Below are 19,466 nucleotides of genomic sequence, written 5' to 3'. Positions count from 1 at the left end.
TCCCCGAAGCGGAAGCGGAAGCGACCCGGAGAAGTTGCTCTGCCTCACGCTTGGCAGTCACGCGACCTGGTAAACGGGAGGGGGAAGGAGCTCGCTTAAAGGGAGGGCGGCCGTTAAAGGCGTCGAACCCGGAAGAAAGCGGAGGTGCGTATGGGGAAAGGGGGACCCGACAGTTAAGAGGCCGTCGGGAGACCGGCAAGGGGGAGGGAGGGAGGGAGGGAAGGCAGGAAGGCGCCGGGCGTTGACCCTCGCTTGTCACTGTGGGACCAACAAGTGGGTTACTGTTGTTGTTGTTATTATTAGGACACGCTTAGTTCATTCCGTACGCAAAAGAAGGAGTGGCGATTAATAATAATAATAATAATAATAATAATAATTTATTTGTACCTCAGCCACTCTGGGCGGCTTCCAACAAAGATTAAAAATACATTAAAATGTCACACATTAAAAACTTCCCTGTCCTCTCCCTTTCCTGATAATTTCGGAGCTGAAGCCGAAAGCCATCGGCCCTTGTTTCCTCAACTGGGTTTGGGCGGCGACGGCTGGAAGTTTCTGGCTCCGTCGGGCTTCTGTACCAACTTGAATACAATACTGGGAGGGGGCTGGGCAGGTAAGCCCCCGCCCCCCCGCGTTATCGATCACACCATTTGAATGGCAATGCCTGTCGAGGGGATCCGACCTCTTCACATGCAGTATTTGACTGAGGGGGCTGAAGGGACCTCTGCCCTAGAAGAGTCGGCTCCTATGCAGGGAGGTAATGATGGCGCGGTGATTTGGTCATCGTTAGCACTGCTGATGACATCCTCTGCTTCTCTCTCTCTCTCTCTCTCTCTCTCTCTCCCCCCCCCCCCCCCAGTATATAAGTGCCAAATGGTATGTATTTGGTACATTTTTGCTTTCGCCTTTATCTCTTCACGTGGGCGTCCAGGAAAGAACTTGGGAGAGTCACAGCCCTACCTTGGTAGATAGACCGCGATAAGATACTGCTGGTGTTGTACAGTGGTACCTCGGTTTAAGTACTTAATTCGTTCCGGAGGTCCGTTCTTAACCTGAAACTGTTCTTAACCTGAAGCACCACTTTAGCTAATGGGGCCTCCTGCTGCCGCTGCGCCGCCAGAGCACGATTTCTGTTCTTATCCTGAAGCAAAGTTCTTAACCTGAAGCACTATTTCTAGGTTAGCCCTGAAGCGTATGTAACCCGAGGTACTACTGTATCACCATTTACACTTGAAAGAGAGATAGAGAGCTTTCTTATTGCTGGTGGTGCACATGACCCACATAAGCCGCAGGAGCACACATTCATGATTATGATTATTATCCTTTCACCTGCAGGTTCCAGGGCAGGTTATGACAATTTAGAATTAAAAACAGCTAAAGCAGATTACAATCACAAGAATGGGGTAGGTCAAAGGGTACGTGACGAAGCAGAGGAGGTCTAAAGGAAATGACTGAGCTTATCTCCAGCAACTGAAGGGCGGATCTATCTTAAGGTTGCAAAATTAAGAAATATAGTATATGTATTCTGCAATGTAATGTAAAGCACTGAGTCGTTTCAAAGGAAGAGTAGCTATTGCTCCTTTAGCCCAGATATTGCTGCAACCTGATAGCCTTTCCCCCCCCCCCCACCAGATGGGGTCAATCCAGTTAAGCCCATGTATAAACTCTTCCGCACCACTGGACTTTTCATCCAGCCCAACATTATCTCCCACCAACCCCTTTGGGGTGGGGTTTAGCATTTGTCGGAAGAAGGGTTCATTTTTTAGTTATTCACTTTAAGTTGTTCCAAATAAAGGCTTTGGGTAATAGTCAACTAAGTTTTACTTAGAATAGGCCCATTGAAATCAGTGGACTTAATAATGTAAATTACTTTCAGTGGGTCTGAGTAAAACTTTGTGCCACACATACTCTTGGTATTTGAATTGGTTCCCCTAGTGGATCAGCACGGTAAGCCTGGGTTTTTCTTTTCTTTTTGTGTGGGAGGGGGCCGTTGCAGTCCTGTAACTCTGTACGTTTTGTATTCTTGTCTGGCTTTTGTGTATCATTCAGAAGGGGTTCCAATTACAATATAGATTTTCCTCCTCCTGTGTCTATAGGATCCCCGTAGTATAGTACATTTGCACTCCAGACAAATAAGTGGGTATACCTCATTACGCTTTTTGGGAGAGTTGTTCTGTTGTCTAAAAAACCATGTTCCCATGCCTGGGTGTCGGGCTTCACAGATTTGGCTTGTCACGGGTTGGAATTGCTATGGGTTGACATTTCCCAATAGCAACTCTGCATTGAGTGACTTTGAGAACAAGTTGTGAGTGCTAAGTGTAGCAGGGGTGGTGTAGTAGAAACTTGTTCTCTGCTATATTCACATAGAAGGGCAAATTGTTTTGTCACAAAACATGCAACTTTTTCCCCCCAAAGGGTTTGGACTGTTCATTTGAACACTTCTGACAACATGGCGGATGTAAGTATAATTAGCACTATAATGCACATTTTGAAGTGGCTTGTTGAATGTGACAGAGAGCTGTGTACCAAAGTATTATGCCTAAAAGAGTGGCCATTTCCCCTGCTTTCAGGGACAGCTTATGGTGTGATGGAGGTTTCCAGTGAGTGATTATGAGTGTGAATGGAAGACGTAGTTAATTCTCCAGTACATGGCCTCTTAATGTGTGCTGTAAGTGACTAAGGTAAACAGTTTCCTTTTCTTTCCTCTTCTAGGAATTGAAAAGGTTCCTGTACAAAAAGCTCCCAAGGTGAGGTACCTATGTAGATTTACATTCTGAACTTTTGAGTTTCACATATCAGGAAACCTGTGTTGGAATTTCAAACCCAGTGCTAAACCTGTTCTCTAAGTGGGAGTTGGGAATAATTCTCATTTATCTCAGAGCAATGTCCTGAGTCAGTAATGCTTATGGAGTCAGCCTTAGTAGGATTTAATGTGTTCTATGAATACTGTACCTTGAAAAATTGTTGCTTTCAGGTACCTAATTGGAAAGTGTTGGGGGGTGGGAGCTGTGTCCCTCCACTTATTGAGGAACTTCATACTGGGAGCTGTAGGATATTGCATGGAGGTACACAGCTTAAGTCAGGGAAACTTGCAACACATACCAACCATTTTAGCAAGAGACTTCTGTTCTCTCCCCCGCTCTCTCACACCCACGTGTCTGTGGCTCCCAGCCTTGATTTAGTAACCTAATAATTAGGTAAAGGTAAAGGTACCCCTGCCCGTATGGGCCAGTCTTGACAGACTCTAGGGTTGTGCGCCCATCTCACTCAAAGAGGCCAAGGGCCAGCGCTGTCCGAAGACACTTCCGGGTCACGTGGCCAGCGTGACATCGCTGCTCTGGCGAGCCAGAGCCGCACACGGAAACGCCGTTTACCTTCCCGCTAGTAAGCGGTCCCTATTTATCTACTTGCACCCAGGGGTGCTTTCGAACTGCTAGGTTGGCAGGCGCTAGGACCGAACAGCGGGAGCGCACCCCGCCGCAGGGATTCGAACCGCCAACCTTTCGATCGGCAAGCCCTAGGCACTGAGGCTTTAACCCACAGCGCCACCCGCGTCCCATGTAATAATTAGGTAACCTAATATTAATATTAAATGGTTCCAAAGTTTTGACACTACAAGCTGAGACATAATACTTCATTAGACTTTTATCATCCTTTCTCCAAGTAGAATATATGCATCTGCTTAGCTTCAAAGTTTGGTCTGTATTTCCCATCAAATTCTTTTTTGGACCAAGAATGGGAATAATTTTCTGGACCTTTAAATTCTTCAAAGGGGTTTGAGAATGTTGTGGGTTTTGATTGAGGTACAGTGCTGTAATCGTTAAATTGCAGGTTGTAATTGTTAAACTGATTAATTGATTAGCTGAGTAAGGCTAAAAAAAGATGCAGGTGGCACCATCAATGTGAAATAGTTGACAGTATTTCTGGTTAGGTTGCTAAAAATTCTACCTCTTTTACTTTTCCAGTGTTGAGGGACTCCATGCTATTGTAGTGTCAGACAGAGATGGTGTACCTGTTATCAAAGGTAAGAGATAACCTGTGTATTTATCTGGATAGGATATTTGCATCAATTTAATGGAAATATAAAATCCTTGTTTGCTCAAAAGCAAGACGTTATCTCCTACTTTGAAATAGACAAAAACATGAAATCATTTTCACCTTTTAAACTTTTCCCTTGTGCATCCTGATTCCTAAGGGGAAATTTTAAATATAACTAGGCACACATATCCACTCCCTGTCACCCTAGTCTTCTGTTGGCTTCTAGTGTAGACATGAGTCAGCAGAGATTGCAGTGCCTATTCGTCAGCTGTGATGCACTTTCCTGGATAGAATAAGTGGAAGAAAAGAATACTGTTTGAGGAAGCTGTATGTGTAAACCACTTTCTTGGTGCTTTGGTAACGGTGTGAGCTGGTTTCCTTCCGAGTTACATTAGAAGAAAAAGCTGCATTCAGGGCTGTGTGCACTCAGTCCTCAAAACTGCAGTCTTCATTGCCATACTGTACTGCATTAAACAGTGTAAAATGGCAAATAGTTGCTTGATGTTTACATGCTTTGTATATTTGTGCCTTTACAAATATAGTTGGACTATAACTTCCATCATCCCTGACCATTAGCCAGTGGTGTGGGATAATGGGAGTTGTAGTCCAACATCTTATTGGGCCCCAAGCTTCAAAAAGGCTGGTATATTGCTTGATGATTTAATTTGTATACTGCCTTCAATTCTATTATGGGGTAGGGAGTGGGGGAGGTACGGTTTAGGCAAGGAAAGGATGGATATCGGATTTGCTCTTGGGTAGTTAGAAGAGATGGAGTTCAGGAAATTCTGCCTGAAGCAGATGATGGATAGTTGACCTTGGAGGGCACTTTAACTCCACTTGCTGAGCATTAGGAACCCACTTGAACACACCTTGGCTTTGTCAACAAGTTCTTTCACAGTCATGACTATTGACTATTTTTCTTTAAAAAATGTTAACTGTGCCATAGTATTGCAAGATCTTTTGGAATTGCACTGTGCTTCAATCTCACTACACTTGCGAGGACTAGTCCCTTGAGTTTGTGCTGCTGGTTCAACTAACAAAATGCCTGTTATCTGTGCAAAATGTGTCTGTTACAATATTTGGAGACTGGCTATAGAGTGTCCTCTTGTTCTAGTTGCCAACGATAATGCTCCAGAGCATGCTCTTCGACCGGGTTTCTTGTCAACTTTTGCACTCGCAACAGACCAGGGCAGCAAGCTTGGGCTTTCAAAAAACAAAAGCATCATTTGTTACTACAACACATATCAGGTAAGATGTATTGTCTTCCTTCCAGAATTGGCGGATGAATGGATTTTGCAAGTAATGTAATGAAGCATTGTATTGGAATGGGAGGAGTGGTGTTCTGTTTCAGCAAGCAATCTCCTTGTGCCTAGCTGTTTTGGCCAATATCATAATCTGGCAGGATGTTTCCTTCACCTTTTTAATTAGTCTAGAAAATTATTGTTAACAGCACTACATTGCTGATGCATTGTGTGCCAGTGTCTTGTAAAAATCTATTCTCATCCTTACCCCACCAATGGTTGCCAGTAATGTTGTGTAAAGTCGGGCTCCAACTGCCATCAGCCCCAGGCAACATGGCCAATGGTCAGAGCTGATAGGAGTTCAGCAACAAATGGAACCTGGTTAGAACCATAAGGGGCTAGTGAACTGCCTGCCAGAAAACATTTACTGTGTGCTGGATTTTGAAATGAAATGTCTTTCTTCTTATAGGTGGTTCAGTTCAACAGGTTGCCTTTGGTTGTGAGTTTCATCGCTAGCAGCAATGCCAACACAGGTACGTCTTCAGGACTGAGAGGCTTTGCTGCCTTCAGCACCCATACTGCTAGATTTAAGCTGTAATATGTGGGTACACTTGTGGTTTTTCAAAATGCTAAGTACTTAAAAGAAAAAGGCCAGTTGCATGAAATTGGCAGGCAGTTCCTCTCCAACTCCCAAGTTGTGGATAATATGATAGAAGCAGAGCCATACAACAAAAGTCACAGTGACAGGACAGCTCAGCTCCTCTAGTCTCCTCACCTTGAAAAAGCCACGGGAGATTTTCCTAGGGCAGGGGATGGGCCAACTGGGAGCAAGGCATCCCTCTTTCTCTCTTCCTCCTTGCCCTGTGGACTGTGTGGGAGTGGGGAGGGACAGTTTGCCCATGCCAGAGGTCTAGGTTTTCCCCACCTGCATAAAATTATTCAGGAACACAGGTTCTCCACTCCTGTTAAGGGATGGCTCAGCAGAGGTGATTGTGTATACTGCTGCTTTGGCACAAGGAGCAGAGTGTGGTTTCAGCACGTGAGCAAAGGGAATGAAAGCTCTTATGGGCCAGATCCTGTGTTGCCTCTGCAAGTATCTAGTTTATAGTCAGTGGCAGTGAGAATGTCTTGCTCCTGTGCCAAAATGTTGGCATGAAGTTCAGTTTCCCCAAATAATGTATAGACAGGTTATCAGTTCACGTTTACAAATGGATCCCTCTAGTATGATATATAAACTTTGTTTTTCTCTCTCTTCCCTTCCTACTTTATATATATGTTTGTGTAGGGCTGATCGTAAGCTTGGAAAAAGAGCTTGCTCCCTTATTTGAAGAGCTATGGCAAGTAGTGGAAGTCTCTTAACCTGGCACTTTATCTCCAGAGTGAAGCATCTCTTGAATGCTGGACAGGAAAGATTGATTTCTTTTTTCCAACTCACTGCCGTGTAACAAATGTCTTGGAGCAAATGCTACTTTGTCTTGTTTTAAATAATTTAAACAAGTTGCATATAGAGCAAAATGTAGAATATGATGGGGAGAAGGGGGTTCGGGCTGCAGGTGCATTTGTTAAAACTACAGGGTATTGTGGAGACCAGCTGATGACTCCCATGGAGTTAACTTCAGGCATGCATAATATATTTCATAGGAAAAAAATACTGTTCAGAATTGGCTACCCCCAGCTCACTTGCTGTACGAGTAACGGGTGTGCCTGTCTTTGAACTACCACTATATGAACAGTGCAAAAATACGTTTTCCTTTCCCATTCTTGCAATGAAGACTTCCTAATATTTGCTCACATTTTGCATCAATGCTAGAAAAGCTTCCCCTCACAATCAGTGACTCATGGTTTGTTTGGATAGAGAAATACTAATAACCTGGAAGCTTTTTTTAAAAAACAGGTACATGCTAGTTCTCTTCAATACTGCTACAGCTGAGCTCTTACAGAGATCGCATCAATCAGTGTTCTTTTTGCATACGTATTTGTAAAACAGAAGGATGAAATTTCTTGTTTTATCCCATTTCTGTTTAAGTTCATGTAATTATGTTGCTTTGCTGCTTTATCTAACCTTTTTGCATGTCACTAAACAGATTGAAATAAAAGTGTGAATAAGATGTGTAGCCTGATTATTACCAGAGAGAAGAATCTTGCAAAACAGCATTCTGGCTAACTTGCTTAGATTTGGATAGTGTTTCTGTGGTGCAGATGTGGAGAGAACTTTGGCCCTCTATATGATGTAGAATTACAACTCGCCACTGTCCATGCTTGCTGCGGCTGATGGGACTTATTGTTCAACAGCATCCGGAGAACCCACTCCTGCTTTGATGAGGTAAAATGAAAACCCAGGCAAGGGTGAACTTAGTTGGACACTGTGCAGAGAGAAGAACAGCACAATCCCTGTTTAATTCAGTGGTGCTTATTCTTAGCCCAAGTATGCAGTTGTAACCCCACTTAGCTGTGAGTAAGTCCTGTTGAATTCAATCGGGCTTCTGAGTAGGCAAGGATAGGACTGCACTGCTATTATCTCTTTACACTGTACTACTTATGTCCCAGGGAGAGAAGCGTGTGTCAAATTCCAGGAAAGGAAGGAAATGCTGCTAGTATCTGAGCATTGCATAAACATTTGAGACATCTGACATTTCTCGCTAAAAGTTGCTTAGAAAAAAACAACAGGTCCATACTTGCGAAGCTGGACCCTGTTACTCTAGCATACAGACAGGATGTTCTCTTTTCTGTTTATTAGAAATTTTACAAGAGATACAAAATGCATTAAATTGTTCCAGATACAGCTTTGAAAAGCCTTCCTTCGTATTGTCCTGTTCTCTACACCTACCCTGATTTCCAGCACTCACAGTATATTTTGAAATGTTCCTGCTGCTAACACAGAAGAATATTAAATAATAGAACACACAGAGAGAGAATAAAAATGGTTGCTTTACAGGGTTAAAAAAAACCAAACTAGTACAATAGGCTGGTCCCCAGTTATCTTACCTTACAGTAATCAGAAGAGCACTTTGAATGCTGTTGGCACTTATGCTCATTAAACACGCACATATAAAAATGACATTTCACTAAAATATATTGGCAGTTGCATCTGCTTTTGCATGCCTCCATGGTAATTTTCTCCAAGTGCTGTGACTTTATGTCTTGAGCTTGGTTTCTAAAGAGCATGTGGGAGAGGCTTGAAATTATTGGCATTGTATGCTAAACACATGCCCTCCCATGTGCTGCTGCTGGTGTGCTTCCATAAGATTTGGCTGGTCACCATGGAAGACAAGAAGCTGGACTAGATGGCAGTTTTGTCTGATGCATTTTTCATGATCCAGCAAGTGAGAGAAATAACTTGCTAATGTGGTTTTCCCTGCTAGACCAAAGACAGCATACATGTTGAATGCATGCAGATTTCATTGCTGGGTGCACATTCCAACACACAAGTTCCATTTGAATTAGCCAATGTTGATGGAGATGAATCTTTCCATCTGTGCTGCAATGCACATGGGAACAAACATTATCAGACACGGTCATGGGTCACTAACAAATCGCAGAAGTCTGTGTGGGACCATAAGTCCACTTATGCTAGAGTGCATGGTGTAAATGGCTGAGAAAACAGTCCATGCCAGATGTGTAAGGATGAACATCTTCAGAGGTAACACAATGGCCCATGCTATGAGAAGATCCAAGACATTTCAGCTGAAAGTTCATTCATTTGGTGCAGCAAGTGTGTGGAAATCACACCATGGAAGTGGAACCTTAGACATCAGCGTATGGGGATCAGCTTTTAGTGAATACGTATGATGGCTTTTAAAGAGGGTTAGACAAATTCAGGGAGCATAGGCCTTCAGTAGCCATTAGCCACAATAGCTAAAAGCAGAATATCCATCTTTAAAGGTCGCATTCTTCTAGTTATCAGATGCTGGGAACAAAGATCGGCATCTCCAACATGCCACTTTTGTAGGTTTTCTTTGGGCATCTGGATGGGCCTGATGGGTTTTTGCTTTTAAGCAGTGCAGAAGTTCTTATGGTCACGACAGGTTTGATGGAGCATTAATTTGAACCACCCTGGGCCTTTGTGGCAGTTAAGATTTGCTGAAGAAATAGCTATGGCCTGAATGTGCCTGAGTCACGCTGGCGTGCTTGTCTCCTTATCTGTGACTACAAAAAGAAAAAGAAAAACCTGGTATTAATATAACAGAGAGATGAGTTTATCAAATGGGATATTTTCCCCCCTTTATAATCTTCATTAAGGTGCTGCTCTTTTTTATTGTTCCCTAATCATCCAACTTGGTAAGCCTGCACTGGCAGGTATCAGAAGTTAACTGGTGGCAGCGGTGCAGATAGTTGGCCTGGTTTGTTTATCACACTAAACCAAACCATAGCTTAGTGCAAGCATGTGGGTTCCTGGAAGGAAGGTCCGTGGCCTCTCTGGACATTCTGCTTCTGGGCTGAGTTGTCAAGTTTTGGCTTAGAGTGACATGCTAACCAGGCTACTGTTTCCGCTATGTGCTGTACAAGAAATAACTGATCCTAAACATGTGCAACTGCTAGGCTTGTAATCCTTTCCTTCTGGGTCCTCTGCTGCCGTCACCCATCGCCTCCAGGGCTGAACAGCTATGCCCTCCATGTCCAAGGTAGCTCCCTCACTTCTGTTGCCCTCCTTCCTCAGTATAGCTATGCCCGGTCACCTCGGTGAGTGGGGCTAGATGCCCACACCCTAGTGCACACTTATAAACAAACCGTGGCTACAATTCAGCCTGTGGAGCAGGGATTCAGTTATTTCCTTCTTTATGGTTTTGTCCCCCTCCACCAATGAAGCTCGGGGGGGTGGGGAGAGGTTCCTACGGAAGTCGTCTCAGATGCAGTGCAAAAGAACAGCAAATGGAATGGAAAACTGGGTCTGTGCTGCACAGAAGCGCCATGACTTCTGCACTGGCTTTTGGATAGGAAAATAGGAAGTTGCCTTACCCTGAGTCAGAACATTGGCCCATCTAGCTTACTCAGCTTTGTCTAAACTTTATACTCTCTGACAGTGGCTCTCCAGACTCAATTGTCTGTGTGGAGAGGCTGGGTACGAAATGATATTGTTTAGGTAAAAGCATGTGCTCTATATCTCTGAGCTGCAGACCTCCTTAGTTTATATACTTCTTTAAAGGCTAGGGATATCACTTTCTCTTTTTACATGCATAGTAAGGCCAGTGAGGAAATAAAGGGTTTGGAGTTACACATTTTCAACATGAAATGTTTCCTTTTATCTTAAATGAACCAAGTGAAAGCTCAACTTGAGGGATAGCCACTTCCTTACCAGTTTCCATTGCAGTATTTTAATCCATTCGTCGGCTTCTACTCCAGTCTTTGCGTAAAGGTAGTATGTTCTCAGTGGGAATACTAAACTGTAAAAAGAAAAATTGTAAAAAGACTTGGTATCACAAGCATAAGCAATACTAGCTGCAGCCAACACCCATACCCCATTTTACCAAAGAAGAATTGAAGCTAAAGTTTGGTTTTAGTTTTGGTTTGTTTTATTTAAAAAAAACAAAAATGATCCCACTTTTATTCCAAGTAAGAATTCAAAGCAGCTAACATTAAAAAACTGAAAAGTAGGGTCAAAACACCAAAGTAAAACACAGAGCCAGTGGCAAAATAAATAAAACCAGCTGAAAAAGACATTTTCCCTCTGTCACTCCATCAGCATACAGAATTAACTTAGGGTCTTCAGCAGCACTGCTGGCTTTGGCTACATACACACAACCAGCTTAAAATGCTTCTCAATTTGGATCAAAGCTGGATTGCAGGAAAACATGTAAAAATGCAGTATATTTCCTAAGAAACTACAGGATAGATACAGATTCTGGATAATGTAAATTCAGTACACTGCTTCCCAGGCCCACAATGGGAACACACTGGATGCAGAGTAAACAGAGGGTGTACACCAGGCATGGCCAAACTTGGCCCTCCAGCTGTTTGGGGACTACAGTTCACATCATCCCTGACCACTGGTCCTGTTAGCTAGGGATGATGGGAGTTGTAATCCCAAAACAGTTGGAGGGCCAAGTTTGGCCATGCCTGGTATACACACAGCCTTGAAGGAGAACTGGAAAATGTCCCTTTCTCATGTGTAAAATGCTGGAGGAGGGTATGATTGGTTTTTTTAAAAAAAGGAACATTTTAAAGCATATATATATTATTAGCATAGAATTTTGTAAGGGTATGTGCTTCAGGGCATTCTTGAATAGTCAAAGTTCTGCATGCAGAAAACACAACAAATGTGGAACTCAAAGGCTGCCTTGGTTAAGAATAAGCTCATTCATAGACACAAAGGAAGTTGCCTTATACCGAGTCAGACCACTGGTCCATCTTGCTCAGCATTATCTGCACTGACTGACAGTGGCAGCTCTCCAGGGCTTCAAGCAAGAGTCTTTTCCAGCCCTACCTAGAGATGCTCTCTGCTAGCAAAACAGATTTTCTGCCACTGAGGGATGCCCATTCCCCCATGCTAAGCCACAGTAAGACAGAAAGCAAGAAGGAAAGAATAAAGTCAAGGAAGGGGCAGCTGTATTGTAAAGCAGATGAGACGAGACACCAAGGAAAGCAGGAAAATCACTCCGTGGAGTTCATAGAAGGGGCTTGTTGATGGGGCTGGTAAATTGGAAGAGTGGGCATTCACTGGGCTCCTGAGAAGACAGACTAATAAATTTATTGTCTTCATTTGTGATAGTTCACGAGTATTGAAGTAATTTTACAAACACAGTAATTTTTATCTAGGTCTCAACTTACCAAAAACAATTGACTTTGTCCTGTGAATAGTCGAACTGCACAGCTGAGCATTCTGTTAGGTCGAGCGCTCTGATTGGCTCTGTGGACTTAAAAGTAAGTTATCTTTGAAACAATCATTCTTCCCCCTCCCCCTGTAATGAGCAGAACCCCCAATTCCCCAAATAAAGATGCCGAGGAATAAGTGAGGCCCTGTCTGCACAAGCACTGTTACCCACATATGTACTGGCACCCACCTATATAATAAAGTGATGCTTGCGTCATCCACCCACTCCCCATGTTGACTGAACTGACAAGCCACCAGTAGAAATGACTAAGACTTCCGCAGGGTAATGTGGATCGCATGGGAACCACTGGGCACCATTAGCGGGAGGGCATTTGATTGGCGAAATTGCCTTTGGCCCACATGATTTGGAAGGATCTCAACACTCATGTCCATATGCAACAAACTCAAGGGATCAAAACATGGCTGCCCAAGTCCACTTGCCAACTCACCGTCTGGTCTTTGTAATATTTCAGCTCATTCCTATGCAATGTAAACCACCTGGTTTTCCAATTCTGAAAGAATAAAGAGGGTGATATTAGAGGAACTTAGACATTTGAAAAAATACAAGAATGAAAATGGCAACAAAGGCATTGAAAATGAGCTTCCTTTCTTCTCTTCTGCTTCAGAACAGGTATATAGTACTAACAACCATATACTTGCTGCTGTGCAGATCGTATGTATTATTTTATGATTATTGCCAGGGCTTCTTTTCAGCCAGAACTCACTGGAACTCAGTTCCGGCACCTCTCAGGTGGGCTCCATTGCCATTTTAAGAGAACAAGAGATGTTCCTAGTGAATTCCAGCACCTCTTTTTCGAGAAAATAGCTATTTTTTATTAATAAACTATTTTTTATTAAATTTGCATTGACTTTCTACACAGAAGGAAAGGAGAGACACACAAGTCACTGACATTTCTTACCTTAACTATTCTGCCTTGTTTCGTCAAATATCCTTCTTTTGTGCCTAACTGCAAGGAAAGAGGTAAAGGTTAACCAAAAGGATGCAACAAGTACACATTAGCCTTGTTCATAGTCATTATACAAGCTGGCGAAGCAAAACCCAGCAGTAGCTTTTATGACCTCATAACTGTCTGTTCATTTTATCCTTAAAACCGGGTCACTGTGTTCTCTGCCAAAAGTATGGGCCCCTGTCTACACCTGAGGTAAACACACAAAACAATTATATTGGTTCTGATGAAATGACACCCTCTTGTATCACAGATTAAACCAGGCACTTGTCATATTCTCTGAGGTATATGCTGTCAGAGGGTTAAATTTTAAATAACTCCTAGGGCAATTCAGCATTGTTTGACTTCCAACAATGTGTTTATTGTATATGTGCAGTAACGTGGCACTAAATGCTGAACTAGGCCTTGATGGCTAACAGCATGATGTGTCTCAGATGGTCAAAGACCATTAATGACACAGGCAAGAAAGCAGAAGTGGTTTTAAAAAACTCCCCAAAAAACCCTTCCAGGCAATGACAGCCCTTGTTCTCTACAAAGACTATTATTCATTATTATTATTATTATTATTTCACTTTCAATTGTTTCCTCTATGAAGCTTAAGGCAGCATACATGGTCCTTCTCCATTTCCCCCCTCACAACTACCCTGTGAGGTAGGTTACAATGATAGACTCTGACTGAATAAAGGTCACCCGATGAGCTTATGGCTAAGTGGGGATTTGAACACTGGTCCCACGAGTCCTAGTCCGACACTCTAACAACTCACCACACATAGCCAAGCTCAAAGAAAGAAATAATACTGTGCTTTTAGTAGGGTTGCCATATTTTGAAGAGCACAAAAAGAGGACACATTTGCCAACTTTGGATCGCTATGACAACTCTACCCATGAAAAGGAGGGTGTGTCCTGGAAAAAGAGGTCATATGGCAACCCTACCTCAAGGATCCTAGAATGAACTTATCAACAGCCTGAGATTGGGATCACTTATTGAACGAATGACTGAGATAAGATTCAAACCAGGAGCCCCTGACTCAGTTCACACACCCTAAGGGCCAATCTAGATGCAATGACAAAGATGCTGTTTGCAAATTGCAGTCAGATGAAAGGGAGGAGAGGTGACTAGATACAATCAGGACCCAGAGTGCAGACCTGGAGGAAAACTATAAATCTCCCCCAAGCTGCTACTGAACAGTGAGTAACACTTAAAAGTAGTGACTCACTGACGGCGCATTGGGGACAAGGTCAATTTCCGTCTTTCCGGTCTGCATTGCCGTGTGAACCCGCACAGATTCGTAAATGGAAGGCTCTTCCACCATCTTCGGATATGGGTTCTTCAATATAATCAGGGTACCTAAAAGAAAGTGAAAGCTAAGTGACCTGTACAGAAAAGGAAAATGCAGCCACTACCCTGCAGGAAGCACTCAGAAAAACCAAATGGCAGATGAGCCGGCAGCAGATCAAGCAACAGTTCAAAAAAGCCACAGGATCAAGCCAATTGAGAGACCTAAATGAATCATATAGTCTAGTCCCTTACCCTTGACACAGGATATTTATTAGAGTACAGTAGGCACACAACTTACGTGGGGATCAGGGGGTTTGTGTGCAAAGGCAAAATTGAGCAAATTCAGGAAGACCCCCGGAACCAGCCCTGTGTGACTAACCCTACCTCATTGGGCTCTGGGAAGGGAGTACAAGGCCTCTGCAAAGCCTTCCAGAAACCTTGATGCGTGCCTCGGAAAGAGGTTTCATAAGCTGGGTTTCACAGTGGAAAAGGACTACCTCCAGGTTGTCGCAAAATGGGCCTCAGCAAGCTGTGGCACAACCAAAGACCTTAGCTCATGGGCAGGTGAGGTCTATGTGTCCCAGCACATCTTGGAGTGCCACACCCTGAGATTATGTGCCACCTCTTTGGTACCTCTTAAAACATTGTCCCCTTCAAGCAGACCTTCGGCTGAGCCAGCCACTGACCTACCAATGTGGTGCAATCTTCTGTCAGGCAGTTCAGTGGTGGAGGAAGTCTCTCAGGCACCTGGTACGGCGTGCTGAGGGGCGGGGTGAACTGCCCGGCAGTGCACGCAACACCCAAAATGGATGCACAGACGACACGCATGGCGCCCAATACAGACGCACAGACGGTGCCACTAGGCCTCAGCCACCCTACAGCTGGGGAAAGGAAGCGGGCGGACAGCGCAGAGCCTGTGGGCACCCGAAATGCATGGCTCGGGTGCGTTGCAGACCTCATGATGAGTGCCGTCTAGCATTTTGTCACACACCCCCTCAGAGTGACACCTGGGGCAGACCGCACTCCCCCCCCCCCTTCCTACACCCCTGAGGCAGTTTCACCTCTTAGTCGCTGTTATACTGATAGGCAGCAGCCACATTACCCTGAGTGTGACCTGCTTCACCTTCCCCGAGGCAACACAAGAGCTTCGCAGAATTTTAATTGGGCAAAGGAAGGTTTGAGATTTTTAATCTATTGAGCCGTTTTTTAAATCTCCCAGGCTTTGCGGAATTTGGATCGCTTGCATTATGATCTTGGGAATTATTTAGCTCAAGTGTCAACCTTCTGTTCCTGAGTATTGTTTCACAGACGCAAGCAAAGTGGAAGTGGTACTGTGAAGTTCAACGCCTGTTTTCCAGCTGGTGGCACTGTCCATTTTAGGCACATGAAAGGAGCTTCACAGAGCTCGCAGAATCTGATTAGGGAGCTGGTAAGCCACTGGGCAAGTCTATCATTCAACACTGGAGATCAGATTCACTGATCTCAGGCGGCATTAACTCCTTAACTGTTAATGGATCTAGCAGATGGCCGGAGAGTTGGTGGAGGGGCAAGGATGGAACAATTGTGTGCAAGGTTAATCAAAAAAGAATTAGGGTGTATAAGTGGGATAGGCATTTATTCTGCTGTATTTTTAACAGCTTACAATGGAGGGGAGGGATGAAGGATTTACATTGGGCAGGGAAGTATCATTTTTCTGTTTCTTTTTCTATATATATTTGTTTGCTGAATATACTGAAATGATTGTTCGTTCTATTTATATTGTGGTGACCTATGGCTTTCAGCAATAAAGTTTTATTCAGTCATTCAAAAATAAACCAATTACTATATAATCTAGCTTTTAAAATCAACCCAAAATCAACGGCTCCAAGATAAAATAACATAGTTCTAAAAGGTCTGGGAGATTAAATGCATCTTCACCTGATGCTAAAAGCATCTTAATGCAAGCACAAGACAAGTTTCATTGGGGAGGGCATTCTATAATCACAATCAGCAAAAAGGCCCCCTGCTTAATAGTCATCCACTTCACCCCTTTAGGTAGGGAAAACTGGAGAAGGGCCTTCTATGAAGAACTTAATGTCCAGGCAAGTATAATAGGGGCTGGTGATCTCTCACCCACCTATAACGGGTTGTATCCGAAATAGTCCCAACTGCACAAAGACTTCCACTTGTGCAATTGAATTTACCCTCCCTCTCCTTTCCCTGCATAACCCCCAAATCTGCTTGAGATTTGGTTTTATTTCTGGAAGCAATAAACTTGGGAAGCTTTGGGAAAGGGAATTATATTTGTACTGTTGATTGTTCTTCCTCTCCAGCGAAGAAAAGGATAAATGACAGGAAGGTGAAATCACTCCTGACACATAGGACTTATGGTGGTCCAGACCATGCAAAGACAGGGAGAGACAGGGCTGAGTAGAGGACTGGAGTAGAGTTAAAGGTAAAGGGACCCCCGACCATTAGGTCCAGTCGTGGCCGACTCTGGGGTTGCGGCGCTCATCTCACTTTATTGGCCAAGGGAGCCGGCGTACAGCTTCCGGGTCATGTGGCCAGCATGACTAAGGCGCTTCTAGTGAACCAGAGCAGCGCACGGAACACCGTTTACCTTCCCACCAGAGCCATACCTATTTATCTACTTGCACTTTGACGTGCTTTCGAACTGCTAGATTGGCAGGAGCAGGGACCGAGCAACGGGAGCTCACCCCGTTGCGGGGATTCGAACCGCCGACCTTCTGATCGGCAAGTCCTAGGCTCTGTGGTTTAACCCACAGCGCCACCCGTGTCCCTGGAGTAGTTAGGGCATGCTAAAGCAGGCCATTGGTATATGTCCCACATCCACCAACCTCTCACCAAGCAAAGGAATCCTCAGATGGATCTTTCTTTAAACCCCAAAATCTGAACAAAACCAATGTGGGCATGTAGGGAGCTGATTCAGAAAAGGATACCCCCTTCACAAAGGCCACAGGGGAAGGATTCTGTCAAAGTATGAATTAGAGCCCAGGACTGCTCATAGTCCTTGACCAGCTCTGCTTCTTTCAGGTTAGCCAGATATTTTAGTGCTCTTGAATTTCAGTCCCCACAAATCTTATTTGCCAGCTAATCAGTTGATAATTGGAGCCTTTATTTTCCATCTGGACCAATACCAAGCATTGCAGGGGGGAGAGGACCTCGGTCACCTCTTGTGTTAAATAACAAACCTATTTAGGAGCTGTTTAACAACAGAGCTCAAGTTTCAGGGCACTGAGTCAGTCCGGGCCAAGTCAATGGGGGTTTAACACTCATGTCAGGAAATAGATATGACACTTCAAGAGATTAAACCCTTTCTGGTCTGGAAAGCAGTGGCTTTTTAAAACTGCACCAACACCAGACCCAGGGGCTACTCTTGGTTCTGTATCACCCCTTTCATCATTAATCTGATAAGATCTATTGAAATGTAAATATTAAGAAAGGAGGATAAATTCTTGATCCAAAATGCAATACATACAACAATGCTTGTAAAAAAATAATAATCAGACTAACTGTTGCATCAGGAATCTACTGGCAGCACAATCCTATACATTGTGAAGTGAACCCCATAAGAAAACCCCATTGATATGAATGGAAATAAACCCCATTGATGTCAATGAGATTTGTTCCCAGGCAAATGTGCATAGGGTTGCAGCCTTCAGAAAACATAAGTTTTCGGATAACACAGAGTTGGGTTCAATGGGAGGAGCTGCCCTCTGGCTGAAGGAGTCCTTCCCTCGGAGGAACCTGTGGGTCCAACCCATAGAAGCCAAGAGGTGCCAGGGCCTGGGGGGGCGGCCTTAACAAAGCACCTGCATGCTGCCATGAGGGAGTGTCTTCATCTGCTGAATGCCCTATAGGGCATGTATTTTTCCATAGTTTTAAAGTCCCTCTTGTGGACTCGGCTGAGAGTGTTTAACGTCCCCACCCACTGCAGTGCTGTGTCTACTATTTTATTGTTTCATATCACTTCATTTCATTTTTGATGCCACCACCCAATCAGTAGGATCTTGGGGTGCCAGAAAAAATGAATGCTTGACCTGGTTGGACTGCAATTCCCATCAGCCTCAGCTAGAGCAGAGATGGAAAGGGATGGTGGGCACTGCAGTCCAAAATACCTGTTGACTATACCCTGATAAACAACATATTGTGCTTCCGCACAATAGGTGGATTCTGTCATATCCTAAAAGAGGGAAGAAGAACAGAACTAATAAAACAAAGGAATATCCAAGTGTATAAAGAGATACTCAGCTCCTACTCAGAATTGAACTCTTGAAATTAATGGACATGACTAACAGAAGTCCTGGGTGAATCCCAAGCCGGAATTAAGATCGCCGGAAGAAATATCAACAACCTCAGATATGCAGATGACACAACCTTGATGGCAGAAAATGAGGAGGAATTAAAGCACCTTTTAATGAGGGTGAAAGAGGAGAGCGCAAAATATGGTCTGAAGCTCAACATCAAAAAAATGAAGATCATGGCCACTAGTCCCATCACCTCATGGCAAATAGAAGGGGAAGAAATGGAGGCAGTGAGAGATTTTACTTTCTTGGGCTCCATGATCACTGCAGATGGTGACAGCAGTCACGAAATTAAAAGACGCCTGCTCCTTGGGAGAAAGGCGATGGCAAACCTAGACAGCATCTTAAAAAGCAGAGACATCACCTTAACAACAAAGGTCCGTATAATTAAAACCATGGTTTTCCCAGTAGTGATGTATGGAAGTGAGAGCTGGACCATAAAGAAGGCTGATCGCCGAGGAATTGATGCTTTTGAATTATGGTGCTGGAGAAGACTCCTGAGAGTCCCACGGACTGCAAGAAGATCAAACGTATCCATTCTTAAGGAAATCAGCCCTGAGTGCTCACTGGAAGGACAGATCCTGAAGCTGAAGCTCCAACACTTTGGCCACCTCATGAGAAGAGAAGACTCCCTGGAAAAGACCCTGATGTTGGGAAAGATTGAGGGCACAAGAAGAAGGGGACAACAGAGGACGAGATGGTTGGACAGTGTTCTCAAAGCTACAAACATGAGTCTGACCAAACTGCGGGAGGCAGTGGAAGACAGGAGTGCCTGGCGTGCTCTGGTCCGTGGGGTCACGAAGAGTCGGACATGACTAAACGACTAAACAA

The 19,466-nt window shown here is 44.0% G+C and overlaps 2 protein-coding genes across 4 annotated transcripts in view; one reads left to right on the top strand and one right to left on the bottom strand.

Moving 5' to 3' along the window:
* On the top strand, nt 1-7,384 carry LAMTOR3 (late endosomal/lysosomal adaptor, MAPK and MTOR activator 3). Of its 2 annotated transcripts, none has more exons than XM_083456871.1 (7): nt 1-144; nt 2,413-2,455; nt 2,710-2,744; nt 3,963-4,021; nt 5,150-5,283; nt 5,746-5,809; nt 6,562-7,384. In XM_083456871.1, exons 2-7 carry the CDS (start codon nt 2,447-2,449, stop codon nt 6,633-6,635), a joined length of 375 nt encoding a protein of 124 aa, XP_083312997.1. In that variant the 5' UTR covers nt 1-144; nt 2,413-2,446; the 3' UTR covers nt 6,636-7,384. The 2 variants fall into 2 exon arrangements, with proteins under 2 accessions (XP_083312997.1, XP_083312998.1); XM_083456872.1 differs by having other exon boundaries at nt 140-273.
* A 605-nt stretch (nt 7,385-7,989) lies between these two features.
* Nucleotides 7,990-19,466, bottom strand: part of DAPP1 (dual adaptor of phosphotyrosine and 3-phosphoinositides 1) — a 29,191-nt gene continuing 17,714 nt past the window's right edge. Inside the window, exons 4-9 of one of the 2 annotated variants that reach the window (XM_083456844.1) lie at nt 14,270-14,400; nt 13,005-13,052; nt 12,534-12,596; nt 12,042-12,127; nt 10,570-10,657; nt 7,990-9,422 (exon numbers count right to left, since the gene is read on the bottom strand). In XM_083456844.1, the coding sequence (XP_083312970.1) occupies nt 9,369-9,422; nt 10,570-10,657; nt 12,042-12,127; nt 12,534-12,596; nt 13,005-13,052; nt 14,270-14,400 (470 nt within the window). In that variant the 3' untranslated portion in view covers nt 7,990-9,368. The remainder of the gene's footprint in view (nt 9,423-10,569; nt 10,658-12,041; nt 12,128-12,533; nt 12,597-13,004; nt 13,053-14,269; nt 14,401-19,466) is intronic. The other variant, XM_083456843.1, reaches the window with a different exon arrangement.

The sequence above is a fragment of the Podarcis tiliguerta genome (genome assembly GCF_965153285.1).
Source record: "Podarcis tiliguerta genome assembly, chromosome: 9".
NCBI lineage: Eukaryota > Metazoa > Chordata > Lepidosauria > Squamata > Lacertidae > Podarcis > Podarcis tiliguerta.
This window is presented reverse-complemented; position numbering and strand designations above follow the sequence as displayed.

Excerpts from the sequence above, each read along its gene's own strand:
- LAMTOR3 (XM_083456871.1), top strand. Across the intron at positions 2,745-3,962 it reads CTGTACAAAAAGCTCCCAAG|TGTTGAGGGACTCCATGCTA; the intron begins GTGAGGTACCTA and ends TTACTTTTCCAG. Across the intron at positions 5,810-6,561 it reads TAGCAGCAATGCCAACACAG|GGCTGATCGTAAGCTTGGAA; the intron begins GTACGTCTTCAG and ends ATGTTTGTGTAG.